Genomic DNA, 17,103 nt, shown 5'->3' with positions numbered 1-17,103 from the left:
AATTCTTATATGAACTTGCATATAAAGGAATTCGAAAGAAGGCCCACTCGGAGTCCATTATTTGTTAACTCCTTCTTTCACATGACAATAAAACTAAAATAAATAAAAATTAAGTTTTAAGCAATCCATTTAAAAAATGTTCTCGTAATTCTTGTATACACTTTTAGTTCGAACTCGAGATATAGTCTTAACAATAAATGCATATAAATGCGAAAAGTTTTAATTACATACATATTGTAGAATTGCATTTAATTTTTCGGATATTTGAAATTAGTAACAGCTCGATAAATTAGAATGGATCTCCATTTTAATTATGAAATACTATTCATAATCAGCGAAGCAAACACAGCAACTCAAGAAATCATTAGTGTTGTGATATTTCAATTCTGCGAGATTTAAACGAGAGTGACTAAATAAGGCACGACTTCAAACAAAAATAAAGCTTTGTTTGGCCAACTTTTAGGTTAATAATTTAATGCTAATGTAATAAATTCATTTAAATTATCATTCACACTTATGTCAATGTTCTTAGTTATTATATATATTTTCAATAATCTTCATGTAATGACATTTATATGCAAATTCCTTTAAATTAAGTTTATTCAACGTTTTTATATTTTTTATTATGAGAGAACGTTCTTCCCACATACTCACCTAACACGCACATTTACTCACACATCTGAGGCTGATTGTTATATCCGGCATTACTTTAATCGTAAATTTCAAAAATGTATGTGGCTTTTTTAAAACTCTTTCCGCGCTGTGGGCACTAAGAGGGACTCTTTTCAGCAGACCCATTATGGGTTCGGCCAGGCCCACAATGGGCAGCCGGGTGGTGAGGGACGGGGCCTAGACATATCTGAACGAACCACCCCCGAAAATTTCCTGGGAATTTTTCGATCCCGGGTCCCCCAAAACGGTAGGCTGCTACCTTAACCGCTCGGCCATCCGACCCTAAAATGTATGTGGTAAAACCCATTTTAAGAATACAGTATTATCGAAATGCCCATAAACTATGTGTCCTGGTAAATACTAAGTCCCTAAATAGTGTCCTGGTAAATACTAAGTTTATAGATAAATTATTACAATTAGTGTGGTTTATTTGGTTACATCAACTCGACACTTGGGCGATCTACCGAGGGGTGCCTCCCGGAAGGAGTTTTAAAAGTACTATTAAAACTTAACAGCAAGTTTCTTAGCAATTGGTCGAAGGGCCCAGGAATGCGTAGCGAACAAACAAACAAACATTCCGATTTATAGATATAGATTTAAATTGATGTCTTTCACTGTAGTATAAAACATAAATTCTAGAAAAATTTTATAACGATATTCATAAGTTGTGAAGTATCATATCTGCTGCTTTCTCAGCGATCATCATAATGGGCGCCATAGTGTTAGCAGTTATCAATGTTGGAATGATAGATCCGTCAGCTACTCTTAAACCGTTGATTCCTTTAACTCTGAATGTATAATATAAAAATGAATAAGAAACAAATTCTACGCCAAATTATTTATAAATGATTTAAAAAGTCTGTAAAAACTGTAAACGTTCATAAAAAGCAAAAGAATTATCGGAGTGAAATGCGTTTTGCGTGGTAAATATTGTCATCTGGGGCGGTTCTACATAGGGACTAATAGGGCTTAAGCCCTGGGCCCCCAAGTGTCAAGGGCCGACAAAAATTGACCTATTATCATAAATTTTTAATACTTTTTCATTAACAATGAATACTTATCATATAGTAAAAATAGTTAATATTAATAATATAATAATAATAATTTATAGTGTTATTTTATTGTAATAATTCTAAATACAACGAAAGATGGGGCCCTCAACAAAAACCCTCCGTGCTGATAATCAAGGGCCCTAGGTCGGCCCTTGATTATCAGAACGGAGGGTTTTTGTTGACAGGAAAAAAACTAGCTGCAAAATCATCGATAGGTGGCATTGACATACAAAAGAAATGCAAACGACAATGAAAATTATTTTCAATGCGCAAGTGGTATATCCCATGTCGAACATTAGGCAAGTGTTCGACATGTCCTCAACCATAGGTTATAATATAATTTAGTCCTGCACCTGCAGAGTGCAGAATGTCCGGATTAGAGTATCTAGTCCGGATGGATGGATGTTATTTCACAGTATATCGCATCTTTCAGTTCCAACAATGCGGAAAAACCTGATCGAAATACTCGGGAATTTACATACCCACAATAAGAAATCACATTGAAAGTACTTTTCATTGTTGTTTACACGTCTATTCGTGGTTTATTACATGTGAACGACACCTTTCGGTGACTTTTGGAATGAATTTTTTTTCTTGTCAACAAGACCCTCATGCTGACAATATTTACCATGCAAACCGCATTTCTTCCGATAATTCTTCCATTTTTTTTTTTTTTGTTTTTTTAAATGAGTGTTTAGAGTTCTTACGGACCTGTTTAATGAATACTTACTTGAGAGTTGGATCGACTACAGCAGTTGGATCGTTAGGATGACCCATTTTGCACGTTCCAGAAAAATGATATGCCGAAAGAGGCAAAACAGAAATCATACAAGCCAGATATTCATCGCTGAATGGCTCATAAAATTCGCAACCAGGCATAATAAATGGAAGAGGTCTGACACCAAACTTCCTCATAGATTTCGAAGACGCCATTTTTAAACAGTGTTTTAAAGCTATACGATAATGTAATTTATCATTCAGTAGACTTTAATTAGAAATTTATTGTACTGATAATAGGGACTACTTACCTTCTACAAGGGCTTTCAAGTCATAAGGATGAGATAAGATATTGAAATCGATTAGAGGTTTCTCATATGGATCATTGGAATTCAATGTCAGCGCCCCTCGACTTTTAGGCTTCATAAGATTTGGCATACACGTAATCACATCCTGATTTTGAAATTTTTCATATAGTTTTTCTATCTAAAGCAACAATTATAATGAAACGTGTAATTTTATGATATAATATTTTAATTTTGGAAAATGAAACAATAGAAACAACAATACTCCATCGTTAGCATTTGAAAATGCATTTGGTATTCTTGAAGATAGCCAAAGTAGAGATACATCCGGCCAATCTTTGTTCTCGTTGTATTTTGTATTGATATATCCGTTTGATTCCACTCCTGCTAATGTTGTCAGTGGGCCTTTAAATCACAAGTAATTATATTAAATAATGTGAAATATTTTCATGTAAATTATACTCGAAATAAAATTTTTATGTTAAATTTTTTACGATGTTAATTAATGCAATTGAAGATTTGAAATATTAGTGTTGCCTTGTACTTCGAATTTAATTTGTTACAAGAGGCTATTCAAACTGAATTTTTCGAAGTCCAAATTAATTAAAATTAATTCTTCATTAGAAATAATGGAAAATGTATTAATCCGTTCCAAGACCCTAAACAACACTCATTTCGATAAATAGCAAATACACATTTTTAAGGTAAGATTAATACAATTAAATGCACTAAATAATAAATTGAAACGTAAAAGCAATACATAAAGGATAAATACAGTACTATAATATAAAATAAAAATTGCGTTTACTGTACTTTAGTGAAGATAGGTGACCAGTAGTGATGTAACGAATATTCGGTTACTATTCGGTATTCGGCCTATTCGGCCTATTTTTCGCTATTCGGCCGAATACCGAATATTTAATCACTATTCGGCCGAATACCGAATATTTAATCACTATTCGGCCGAATACCGAATTCCTAAAAACAGGAGTAAGAAATAACAAAAACATTAAATTAATCATTTTGGTATTTAGATTTAATGTTATCGGGTTAGTGCTGTTTGTTTATATTTATTTATAACTTATAACATGCACAAAATAAAAAAGAAAATAATATTAGTCACATGTATTCACAATTTATAATTATAAAGATCAGCACACGACACGTACACACTTATTCTCCAACGAATAGGTGTGCACGTGTCGTGTCATGTACTTGTGTACGTCGCACATCTGAGAATCTGACCCTGCCTATCCTTCTTTTTTAAGTGCTCGTCTTTGCTCTTCCCTTTCTGTTTCCTCTATTGCTCTAGTTCACATATTCCTATGCATACATCATAATACGCGCTCACGATACTTTTGATTCGTCACTTTTCTGTCGTAGATTTCCCATTTTACAATTACGTGACTCATAGCCTGGTGATAACGGAGAAAAGAGGCAGATAGGACGTCGATATAAGTCACAGTTATGATTTCACAGATTCGAGACAGCTTGATAGCCCGAACGGCCCCAGGCTTTCGTCCGTGTACGCTAAGTGACTTTCATTACAAGCATTTAGCTTTCCGAAGTCTATGACAACAATTATTTGGCATTGACGGCCGCGAATTTCGTGGCAATAAGCTGCCTCGACTTGTTCGATTATGTTATCGACTCAATTTCATATTTATTTTCACATTTTCACTTCGCAATCCTTCTCTGTTCTTTTTCCGTTATTTACACGGGTAGGTCATTTCATTGTTATCCACATCTGATATCATCACTTATCACATACTGCCATGACGCTCTTGTCTGTCCGCTTCAACTGTCAAGAATTAACGCGATTGGCGAAGCGTAGTGACAGTGGGCAATTAGAGAGCAGGGTCCTTGCCATAATGCGGTTTGCGCGTATGTGCGTTAATCAAGCCGAATAGTTTGGCCGAATATTCGGTATTCGGCCTGAGGCCGAATATACTATTCGTTGCAACACTAGTGACCACCCATGTGACTGTAGGAAGAAAGAGAGAGGTCAGGCTATTGTTTGGAAAGGGAGTCACTTTTCATAAACACAAAAAATAAGTTTAATTTTGGTATTTTCTCTCCATTTTAAATCTTAGCACCACTGGTTGAAGTTTTTGGTTTACATTCTCTTTTTCTACGGAGGAGAACCTTTTAATGTAGTATAGTTTCGGCGATTTTTCCAGATGTTCCTAAATTAAGTCATCATTTGTCGTTGAGGAACTTCGTACTTCTATTCATCACTGCCGTAACCACATTTGCTGTCTTTATTGCCTTCTTGTTCTTAAAATTGTACACACCTTTGGTGCACATCAATTACCTTTTCAATGTCGACAAAACTCAGGTGATGGTTGATATTCGTATGACTGTTCTGCGATAATTCCTATTTAAGTGTGTTAATATGTCATACATACATGACATACAAAGTGGTCTACTCGAAACTCGGCTTGTCTACACGAATCTTTAATTTCCCAAATATAATTGGGACAAGATCTTAGTTGATATAAAAGCCAGACGATTTCCTCAACTGCCAAATTTAGTACATCTCCAAAAGTTTTATTAAACAAACCTTTCTTTCACTCCACAAGCAATTTTTTTTTATTTTCAAATACAGTATTTTGTAGCATTGGGGTCGAAATGTCTGCTGTAATGCAAAGATCTGTTTTCACACTAATGGCATAACAAAAATTCAAGCTTGAGTCTTTGCCATTGTTTGTGTTTAATGGCTCGTAATATATATCTTCGGCTAGTGGATCGGTGCTGATTTCAGTGTTTATGTGTGAGTTATGATAATCTAGCTTGAGTCTTTGCCATTGTTTGTGTTTAATGGCTCGTAATATATATCTTCGGCTAGTGGATCGGTGCTGATTTCAGTGTTTATGTGTGAGTTATGATAATCTAGCTTGAGTCTTTGCCATTGTTTGTGTTTAATGGCTCGTAATATATATCTTCGGCTAGTGGATCGGTGCTGATTTCAGTGTTTATGTGTGAGTTATGATAATCTAGCTTGAGTCTTTGCCATTGTTTGTGTTTAATGGCTCGTAATATATATCTTCGGCTAGTGGATCGGTGCTGATTTCAGTGTTTATGTGTGAGTTATGATAATCTAAATTTTCAAATTTTCAGAATCATTAGCATAGTTCGGGACATTCATGAAATTTTCCTCTTATCTCCGAATGTGTAGTACGTACCGGTACATGAACAAAAGTTTCCCATTCTTACTTTTCACGAGATATTTTTTGTTAGGAATTTTTCGTGCTTGTTCTTAAAGTTATGGAATAATGTTTTACTTCCTATAGAGCTATCAGTTTTATTTGGTTTGCGTGTATTTATTTAGTTTTGTTTGTTTGAATTCCCTCTTCTTTGTTTAAAATAGAGAGATCTCTTAATGCTTTTATATCTCTTACTGTCTCCATTTAGTTTTTACTTACTTCTTTATTTTGTTGGATTGTGCTCCACGTATCTTGAAAATCCATTCTTCTAATCGAGTTTACTTTCACATGATTTTGTGATGTTGATTTTGTATCACCCTTTTTCGTGCCAATGCCCATTTCTTCTTGCATATTAGCTGTTGGATGTGACTATTCCGTTTCATTACGTGGTCTCTTCCGAAATACTATTCACTTTTGTTCCGAATATCAAATAAAGATGCTACTATTTTTCATTAATAGCAAATAGATCAATTTGATTTTCTGTTTGATACAGGAAAAAGTTTCGACATTTTACAGAATTCAGGTGTGGAAGCAACGTGCTACAAATAACAAAACCAAAAGGTTTTGCTTTAATCTTACTATATTATTTTTTCATGTGCTATTCCTTATCTACTCATCTCTTGTTACGAGCTAGTATTAAAGTTATTTATTCTAACGTTAAGATTTTCCAGTAGTTACCTTGTGTTCTCTTTCCACCACTATACTCTTCTTACAGTTCATCGTAAAAGTGTTTTTTTTTTTCCTTGGAAAAACTCAATCGGTGACAATGAAGACAAGTCTCCTGAGCGATTTTAACTCGCTGAATGACGTGTTCCGGAATAGATTATCATTCAAAAAGATTATTCCACAATATGTGAGTCATAAGCAACGCCAAAAAATTTCCTCGTGCAATCATCTTTCTAACACCTTAATAAAATAATGTGCATCTTTTGACTAATTTATGTCTTTTAAAAATTATTCCAATGAATTTTGCTGAGGATAAAGGTTTGAAGTTTATATCATTCAGACTTCTCCATTACCTTCGAGAGTTTGCCACATTATCTCAACATTCCAGAATAAAACTCATGTCTCGTTTTTTTTATGAGAAAGTTCGTATCCATTTTACTTGCTGGTATTTTATTGTTGCAGATTCTGTAACACATATTTTTTACGTGGATTAAGTTATTATCTTATCCCACCTTATCCAAGTAGAAGGGCTGACTGTGAAATCTGGGTTCACAAATATTTTTGCTAGGTAGTTTAAGACATCTCTCTCCATCTTTTAAGATAACAGCAGTAATACCACGTGGAAGAAAAAAATATTCTAAAATTTATTCATCAAAACAATTTCAAATTTACGAATCAAAATATTTATATTATAGAAGTAATAATTTAAAGAAAATTTATGAAAAATTTATTTAAAATAAATTACCGGTTCCATTAATTAGAATTTCCTGGTAATCTTCTTTAGTAGTTCGATGTTCCGAAAACGTATCAGAGTTAACAAGAAATTGCATTGTTGTAGTCGAAGCATGATCATGTAGATTATTCCCTACAGGAAGATCAGCTTTCACTGGTATCTAAGGAATAATACTTATTAGTTTATTCTAGAGTATTATATATTCAAAAATAAGTGAACTATTAATAATTTTAGTAATCTCTCCCATATTAAAGTAATTCATCTAACTTCTAAATCATAAAAAATTTTTTGTATATAACTCTATAATATGATAACATTTTAACATTGAAATATTAAAATAACGGTACTGACGTGTAAATTGTGTAGAATATTTTTCGGTCCAATTCCCGAAAGCATAAGTAATTTAGGAGAATTCAAAGTTCCTGCACATATTATCACTTCCTTTCTTGCAAATGCGGTGAGATTTTTGTCGTCGTGATCGAATGAAACACCATAAGCTCTATTATCTTCGTCAATTAATATCTGAAATAATTATAAACCGACACTTTTAATTATCTTATAATATAAAATATTAAATATTAACTTAAATTTCAATATTTTTAATATAAAAGGTAAAGTAATTGAAGTATTATTATGCAAACGAATGCCGAAAAAGATTATTAAAGAGAAAACTAAGTTCTTATCAGACTTCTCTAGAAACGACTAAAAAGATAAATTATAAAACGTTCTATGTAGATGTATACGTAGAGTATTCAATGGGCGTTTTATTACATATTTCATTGGAAGTAGATGCATCAGCAATTTCCAACGGTATGAAAGGTTTGAAGGAAGACATTTGCGTGCTGTTGCTGTATCAACTTCAAAAGTGGCACAACACAACGAAGGCTCACGATCTCATCTGCAAGGCATTTGGTGAGAACAGTCAACAGCAGACCTGTTACAATTGATACAAGAAATTCAAGGATGAGATTTCTAACTTCAGGATAAATCCTATCCGGGCAGGATTTCATTATTAATGATGTTCTCCTGCAACTGATAGACGATAATCCACGGTTGATCAGAGAATTAGCACAATTTGACTATTCCCCATACACTCCAAAAATCGAGAAATTCCGATACCACCACGATAACACGCCGGCATATAGAGCAAAAATGACCTAAGACAAGCTGGTCATTCAAGGTTGAGAAGTTCTGCCGCATTCACCTAACAGTCTAGATTTGGCGCCAACCTTCCATTTTGCGTACCGTAGAATTATATTGCCACTATGCAATTCAATGACAATACCCATGTGAGAATGACACTTGAGACTTTCTTCAAAAAAAACCCATGATTCTACACCCCGAGATTGAAAGTTTGCAACAAAGATGAAGAAATATGATTGATATTGATGGTGATTACCTACAAGACTGAAGTATAATAATTGTTGAGTTAATTAATAATAAATCAATAAATTTTTTCAAAATGTTTAAATTTCTCATTTACAATAACCCGATACACTTAAAATAGAATTTAGGTATTTTGGTAGGATAATATGAAAAGAACACAAGGGAAGACAGAAAAAATTGAAACAGGATAAGAAAATTATGATAAAATCATCATCTGAACTTGCAAAAACCTAGACAAGCCTAGAGACTACAATGATGATACGGCAAATGATAATAAAAAAACTTACTTTTTTGTTTTAAAGAAATTAGTCTACAGTTAAGCAATAATTTGCTGATTATAACTTTGCATTCCACTGAACAGATTATTTTAATTTTTAACTTACAAGAATTCTGTCTTATTTTCGAAGATTATATAATCATAATAAGAAATAATGTAACATATATGCATTCAGAAAATCGAGTTATTTCAACATAAATTCTATTTTAACACATAATCAAAGTTTCGATTATTCTATAATGGTGTATATTTGCAATTGAAATAGCACGCATATAATAATCGAATTTAAAAATGCTATATCATTTGTATTGTGTGTTCCATATGTTTAAATTAAGAGTACTTTTTCTGATGGCATAGGAAAAAAATAAAATTATTCAATTTTCTTTTAAGAGTATAATCAGTGACATATTGCAGCTTAAGCAACCCTAAACACCAATTAAAACTTTTGGTGAAGGTTATGTGAATGAGCAGACTACCAGACATTAATTAGTTCAGAAAATTTCATTCCGAAAATACAATCAGAATTGAAGAACATCGTCGAATCAGAAGATCACCTGATTGTCTGGGAAAAGTTGAACATACTGAACATTATTCAATCGTTTCTCGACATCTAAACATGTTAGGAAAGTCAAGAAGCTCGACAAATGGGTACCACTCGAACTCAGTGAGAGAGATGAGAAGCATCATTTGGAGGTCTGCAGTTCTTTAGTTATTCATCACAAAAATAAAAGTATTCAAATGAAATTCTTCCCCATCCGTCTTATTCCGTAGATTTTTGCAAACAGAATATCACTTTTTTTTTATACATTTGGACAGTTTTTTGGCAAGGAAAGTCTTCAAGTAAAAGTCGGTAATTTCATTTGCAACAACCTAATATTATATTATTATGTGAAGATTGTTATCATTATAAACATAAGTAGGCAATAAATCTAATAATTATCATAAATTCCTAAATATAACAAATACGCTGAAATATTTGCTCTGATTTCCTGACAATTCCAATTTATCTTCAATAATATTAAATAACTATACTTAAAATGTACTTTTTGCATACTTTAGTTACAAATGCTGAAGTGATCAAACGAAAATTCCTTCTTCCGATTATAGGATCGATAAATCCTTTTACAGCACTCCATCTTATTCCACGATTAATTACACCTTGTGGCTGCATAAAATCTGCCAATTAAATAGTTTAAATTATTTCATTTTCTTACATTTTTATTTATTAACATAAAACATTTGATATTCCTTTACCAGTTTGATGCTCTGCATTATAATCTCCATACGGATAACCAATACTTTTCGCTGCTTCTTTGTATGCTTTCACTAATGCAGTGTGAAAAGGTGAAAATTGAACAACTAAATCACCACCAACACCGTGATAACCTACAAATAATTATTATATTTAATAAAATTATAACATAGACATTATAAAACCCTGATGAATGTTACCGTTTGCAACAATCCCAACATCTCGATTATCTTCCATCCTTAAGAAATAAGGATAAACGCTTTTCCAGTCCCAACCGATAGCACCATTTCGAGCCCAATTATCGTAGTAACGTCTGTTACCTCGAAAGTAGAGACCGGCATTTATTGAAGCTGAACCACCCAAAATTCTACCTGCTGTTGCTGGAAGGCGCTATAATATGGAAAATAATTTGAAAACAGATTAATTTGAAAACTTGTTAAAAGTAAGTTTGAAAATATAGAATAACTTTACCCTTCCTCGTAATCCTTGCCCATTTCTTTTAAGTGGGAGCGACGTATAATTCCAATTCAATCTTGGATTACCTGTACTCAAAGCTAGGCCATAAATATCATTCGCTAAGTTAGGTCTGTCCCCAGCTTCCAGTAGAAGAACCTTGTTAAAAGGATTCTTAGATAATCTATTAGCCATAATTGAACCGGCGGCACCCGAACCAACTAAGATTAAACACGTAAGTGAAAATAATTAAATTTTTAACTAAATTTTTAAAATTAAAAATAATAAATTTATCTAAAGTGTTAGGCCTACTCATAAAGAAATGAAAATTTAAATATTTAATAAAGAACATTTTTACAGTTTTACTTACCAACAATGTAATCATATTGATTAAGTTGAGTTGCTTCAAGACACTGTAAAATTACGAGCCAGACTGAGAATATACATTTCGTGTTGAATGTATTAAAGATTGAAATGGTTAATAATCGAAGTTGTATTTGATCTAATAAGATCAAAATGCTGCTGCCTTAGGTAACTAATAGAGTTATAACCAATCTATCATTCACCTTTTAAGAAACGGGTTATGAACTTCGTAAATGTTAGTTAATACAAAAAGTATCTTTTACTTTAAATAAACATTTAAATAGATCTAGAAGAGATGGAGACAGCAGGACTATGTCTCTCAGAACCCAGACTTAAGTATATAGATTTTTATATAAAAATTACATAAAATCCAATGTTTTTTAAAATTAACAGCAAAAGTTCTACTTCTTTACATTTGTATGTCACTAGGAAAATGATTGGATATATATAATATTTTTATTGATTGTCGGTTCAATGATTTGTGGAGTCTGATAACTTTTCTAATTAACTCGGGTCATTAATGACTATGATTCATTACTCTGCTCCACGTTGTCCTGATACTATCACATATCGCAAGATTTAAATGTAAATACACTTGCACATAATTAAAAAATATTTTATTTAAAATATATTAATAACTTTTATTACATTTTGATATGAAATTATATTGAATTATTAGTCTTGAATATACTATATTCTGTACAATAATATTTTAAATTCTAACATTTAAATTTATATTATATATGAAAATATACTAAATTCCAGTGACTAATAATATAAAAGTTATTTTTTGAATAAAATCTCATAACAGTCGGAAAAGTAAAAAGAAATAAACAAAATTTGATTAAGTTTTTAAAAAAACATTACTTAATTCCACAGTTTTACTTTTTCTTTTATATGTTTCAAAGAAGTTTCAATAATTGAAACTATTATACGTACAGTACAAATTTAATTACACAGTGTTAAAAAAAAGGTTTACCAGGAAAAGCAAGCTTCCAATTACAGAATAATCTTACCCTTCCTCGTAATCCTTGCCTATTTTGTTTAAGTGGGAGTAAAGTGTAATTCCAATTCAATCTTGGAATTACCTGTACTCAAAGTTAGTCCATAAATATCACTAGCTAAGTTAGGTCTGTCCCCAGCTTCCAGTAGGAGAATCTTGTTAGAAGGATCCTTAGCCATGACTGAACCGGCGGCACCTGAACCAACTAAAATTAAACACGTAAGTGAAAATAATTAAATTTTTAACTAATTTTTTGAAATTAAAGATATTAAATTCATCTAAAATGTTACTCATAAAGAAAAAGAAATGAAAATTTAAATATTTAATAAAGAACATTTTTACAGTTTTACTTACCAACAATGTAATCATATTGATTAAGTTGAGTTGCTTCAAGACACTGTAAAATTACGAACCAGACTGAAAATATACAAATCATGTTATACAAATCATAATCTTGTAATATACATGGTATTACAAGTCTGAAGTGGTGTGATTCGACACTAAATCATTTTAAGAATTGATATTTCTGTTTCCTATCGTATACAAGATAGCACTTATTCTTACACAAATAGAATAATAAATAACGAAACATGACATTTTTCCGTATTCTATAAAAAATTTTTAAATATTTTTCAAAGATATGATTTGCTTATAGGTTAATATTTCTCTTTTAATTTCAGTTATATAATGTTATATTTAAATACGTGTAGCTAATTTTAATTAAAGAATTTAAATAGTAAATAAATTATCGTTATCTGTGTTATGTAAGTTGAAGTGAAAATGGAATATAATGGAAATAAATTTACTATCAAAATTACAATTATCTGGATTTTAATATAGTTCATAGCTATGATTTTGGACTTTATAAAGGTTATATCTAGACAGCGGACATAAAGGCCCTTAAAAGTGGCGTTTTAGGCGCTTAAAATAAGCTCTTAAATTGCGTCGTTTAGGCTTTATAAACAAAAAATAGGCGGTAAAAATTTGGACAATGAACAATTAACGTACTTATCAGGACGATGAATTTTTTTATTTAACATATGTATTCCAAAGAAAAATGCACGTATTCAGAATGATGCAAACACAAAAGTAGGCAATTATCTTTACATTTTTTATTCGCTCTGTTTCCCATTGTTAGCTTCCTAATATACATGGTATTACAAGCACTTTTTCCAAATTTTCAATAGAAAAGTTGCAACGTTTGTCACTGAGAATTAATTTATATGCAGAGAAAGAGCATATTATCCGTTATCTTCAGTAGATGTGTTCCACATCTACTGAATATAACGGATAATATTTCAACCTTGGAAGAAGAACTGCAAATTTACTTTCAGTTTTGCTCTTCTTTCCTGCCAAAATATCAGCCACAATAAACAATTTAATCCAAGTTTCTTTTGAAGCACTGTTTTCAACTCTTTCTTCACTTCTTTTTGCAGCAGTGCCTGGCGCATCACAAAGTTTCTGCTTCGCTCTGTTGAGGAGATCAATTTGTTCATATATAGGTTTTCCACTACTTTCATGAGCAGTAATAGTATCTGCAATGAATGTGAAATAACACTTGATGTACATCAACTTGTTCTGAACATAAATGTCATTCAAAATTTTCTTTGCTTTAGTTACACAAACTGCATTGTCCGCTAAAGTGGCCAGAAGTTTTTTGATATCAAAGAAATGTTCATGTAGTAGTTAGTATAAAATCTTAGCCATGTATATGCTAAGGGAAAAATAGACATTTACCTAAAATCCGTTGTCTAAAAATGACAAATAAAGCATCTCTAACGCTATATTTATTAAATAAAANAACAATTCAGATAGCAAACATGGTCTTGGAACAGATTATGTTTGTTAACCGATTACCTACTGTATTATTTTTCTTATGTCTTCACTCTATGCTCCTTAAGGCCTTACTTTAGCTATTCTGTGTTTTACTTTTCACTACAGATAAAAGAATGCTTACTAATAAGAGAGATTTAGCATGCTTAAGAATAAATTGGTGTAAAGGATATCAAAATAATACATTGAATTCATCAATTGTAAAAATAGTTTATTTAGGATGCAATATATTATAAACTTGAAGAGCATCAAAGTTTCTATGAATAGTATTTTGCATATTTGATTTTATACTTATTATTTAGTGCTCTCAGTCATGGATAAATATAGTCATAGTTTAGAAATTATTGGAAATTTTCAAGATATTTAAAGTGATTAATTTCATTAATCCATATTTGTTTACAGTTAGAATTGCAGTGTATTCAAGCATCTATAAAATGTGAATAGAAGATTGTATATTTTTGACAAATAACAAAGCAATTAAATATGATAGTTTTATATTTTTTAAAGTTGATTTAAAAAGTTTGTTCATGTTCATTGTAAGAGTTTATATCTCCAACTGTAGATTAATTACACTGCCTATACATTTGTAATGTCTAAATGACTGAGGCAGCTAATGCATGTCCTTTAACTCAGGGACCTGAATTAAATCTAGATTGAATTTGACATGTGTTTTGTTATTTGTCCATTTTAAGCCTGGTATGAGGATATACTACAAAGCTCTCTTACTGCTTATAGGAGAAAGAATCTAAAAAAATAGTATTAGGTCTAGAGTGAGGATAAAACCATTTAGTTTATGATAAACAGATATTATAATAACTGAGAATTTGCTCTGTAAAAACATATTAAAAAGAAATAAATCATTTTTATATGGAATATTATATTACTCATAATAATAAATGCATGTTAGTACAAAGTCTTAGCCATGTATATGATAAGGGAAAAATAGGCATTTGCCTAAAATCTGTCATCTAAAAATGACAAATAAAGCATCTCTAACACTATATTTATTAAATAAAAGCATTTATTTTATAATATTTCATATAGTTTTAATTTTATTACTATAAAATTGCATCAAGGGGTGTAATTTATTTCCGTTATTATTGCATTCTAATTTTTTCTGCTTGGGATATGCATCCACTGGGACTTAAATATAAGTAATCAATAATAATAAAAAAATGAATCTATCTGATTGCATTTTCAGGAAAAAAATGAAACTTAAGTAGTTTAATTTAAGAATTAAAGTAGATCTTTGAGGAAAATGAAACGAAAAATTAATAAAACTTAAAAAAATATAAAAACAGACTAAATGTTGTGTTTTAGACAAAATAGGCAGAAACGTCAAAATAAGCATTTTTAGGCATTATAAAATACCATTTGTTTCGGTCTAAATTTTCATGAAAAATGTTCATACAAAATCTTAGCCATGTATATGTCAAGGAAAAAAATAGGCATTTGCCTAAAATCCGCTCTCTACTCTAGTTATATCACAAGTTTATTCGGCTCTGTTTATGTTATTTACAGTTTGTAGATCGTTTTTGTCATCTCGTATCCTCCAGTCATATTGGACGACCCGATTGCAGGTCAGTTCTTTCTTTAATGTGCTAAATTATGTTTGGCCATTTATTTTTTAATTTATTATATATTATAACATTAATATGCCAGTGTCTGTCGCGAACAAATAGATTAAAAGATTTCTCGGGAGATGGTCAGTTATTGAACGTTTTCCTAACCATCTATTTTCCCCTTGCTAAAAAAGGCCATCTTAGTGCCTACTGGGCAAAAAAAAACAAAAAAAAATTAATTATTTATTTTATTTATTTATGTATTTATGCATAGATCCAGATCTGAATTATTTAAATATAAATTATCATTATGATTGTGTGAATAAATTGTTTTAATAAATTGTGAGAACTTCAATTGTATTGAAATATTATAGCCTTGATATAGTTTTAAACTGCCTGCATTGTATATAAGTAGATTATTTGTAATAATTTGAATATATATAATTTAAAAATTTAAATAATTATAATAGGCCTGTATTATTACTGTAACTTGTAACACACATATATACAAGTATATGTTTAGACTTAAAATTCAACGTTTTTATTTATTTATTATTTTTTATTATTAACTGTTATAAAATGGAAAAACGATTAATTTTCAAAGTAGAAGTGACTTTTATAAAAAAAAAAAATTGTAAAGGTGAATAACGGATAAAACACAAAGTATTCATTAAGTCCGATCCTATTCCAAATATGTATGACGTATGACTCCTTTCTATCTCCTTACTCCCTCGACTTTTAATTACCAAAATTTAATAGCATCAAAGCTGTTAATAGGCAAACTTCATTGTAAAATTTCACAAATTTTCGAAAAAAGCAGAAGAGTTATTAACCTTCAACGTGGGTGAACAAACTCGTGCCCCCTGCCATGCATACAGAAAACAACCCCAATTTTTTTAGTATTTCTCGACGTTTCATGGTCACTGAGCCCAAAAATGAAAAATCTTGGGTATCGCCCAAGATTTCTCTCTGGTAATCGCCGTACTTTCTCTCTGTTATATAGGTGTGGCATTTAACCTGATAAAGTGAAATATCTTCAAAACGAAGCGTTACAGAGGAAAGTTTTTCAAATAAAATGCATTTGTTACGAGAGCAGAATAATGACAGATTTATTTATTTTTAATTTGAGCATGTTTTCAAGGTCATATCAAGGTCAAACTGTTATTTTTAAATGAAAAATCTATATTATTTGTAGCTTTAGTTGAATCTGACAATACTGACAATTTAAATAAAATTCGTGAGTTATTGAGCTGCAATTTAAAAAAATTATAAGCCCATAAATTCCCACTGTTTGCTGTCTTCGTCTGTTTGTCATTCTTTAATCTCAATAATGGACTTAGATAGATGAAAGTCTAGAACAGATATGGAAAGCTTAGAAGCTCTGCACGTCTCTATTGCTGGCAGGAAAAGTATGATGTACAGGGGCAAGACACTATTAATTTGAGATGGAAAGCATATATTTTAAATTAAATAAATTAAAAATATGATTAAAAATTTCTGCCCGGCATTGTGACGATGCCACAATAAATAATTGCTCGTTTACTTATATTTCCACACACCATTGAGTTTCGTACTCCAAAATTTATATGAGATCTTGGTCACAACTTAGCTCTTTAATCTCTT

At 31.0% G+C, this 17,103-nt stretch overlaps 1 protein-coding gene across 1 annotated transcript; it reads right to left on the bottom strand.

The window, feature by feature from the left end:
• Positions 1-1,330: 1,330 nt before the first annotated feature.
• On the bottom strand, positions 1,331-13,654 carry LOC111613545 (oxygen-dependent choline dehydrogenase-like). The gene is made up of 13 exons (XM_023354898.1): positions 13,414-13,654; positions 12,440-12,502; positions 12,171-12,290; positions 10,738-10,940; positions 10,467-10,656; positions 10,269-10,400; positions 10,069-10,190; positions 7,703-7,873; positions 7,364-7,511; positions 3,012-3,151; positions 2,753-2,927; positions 2,455-2,677; positions 1,331-1,460 (listed from the first exon to the last, which is right to left on the bottom strand). Exons 1-13 carry the CDS (start codon positions 13,652-13,654, stop codon positions 1,331-1,333), a joined length of 2,058 nt encoding a protein of 685 aa, XP_023210666.1.
• Positions 13,655-17,103: the final 3,449 nt, after the last annotated feature.

This window comes from Centruroides sculpturatus, unplaced genomic scaffold (genome assembly GCF_000671375.1).
Source record: "Centruroides sculpturatus isolate CEXI.00-Female unplaced genomic scaffold, Cexi_2.0 scaffold2, whole genome shotgun sequence".
NCBI classification, from domain to species: domain Eukaryota; kingdom Metazoa; phylum Arthropoda; class Arachnida; order Scorpiones; family Buthidae; genus Centruroides; species Centruroides sculpturatus.
Note: the sequence above shows the minus strand (reverse complement) of the source record. Positions and strands in the feature narration are given on the sequence as shown.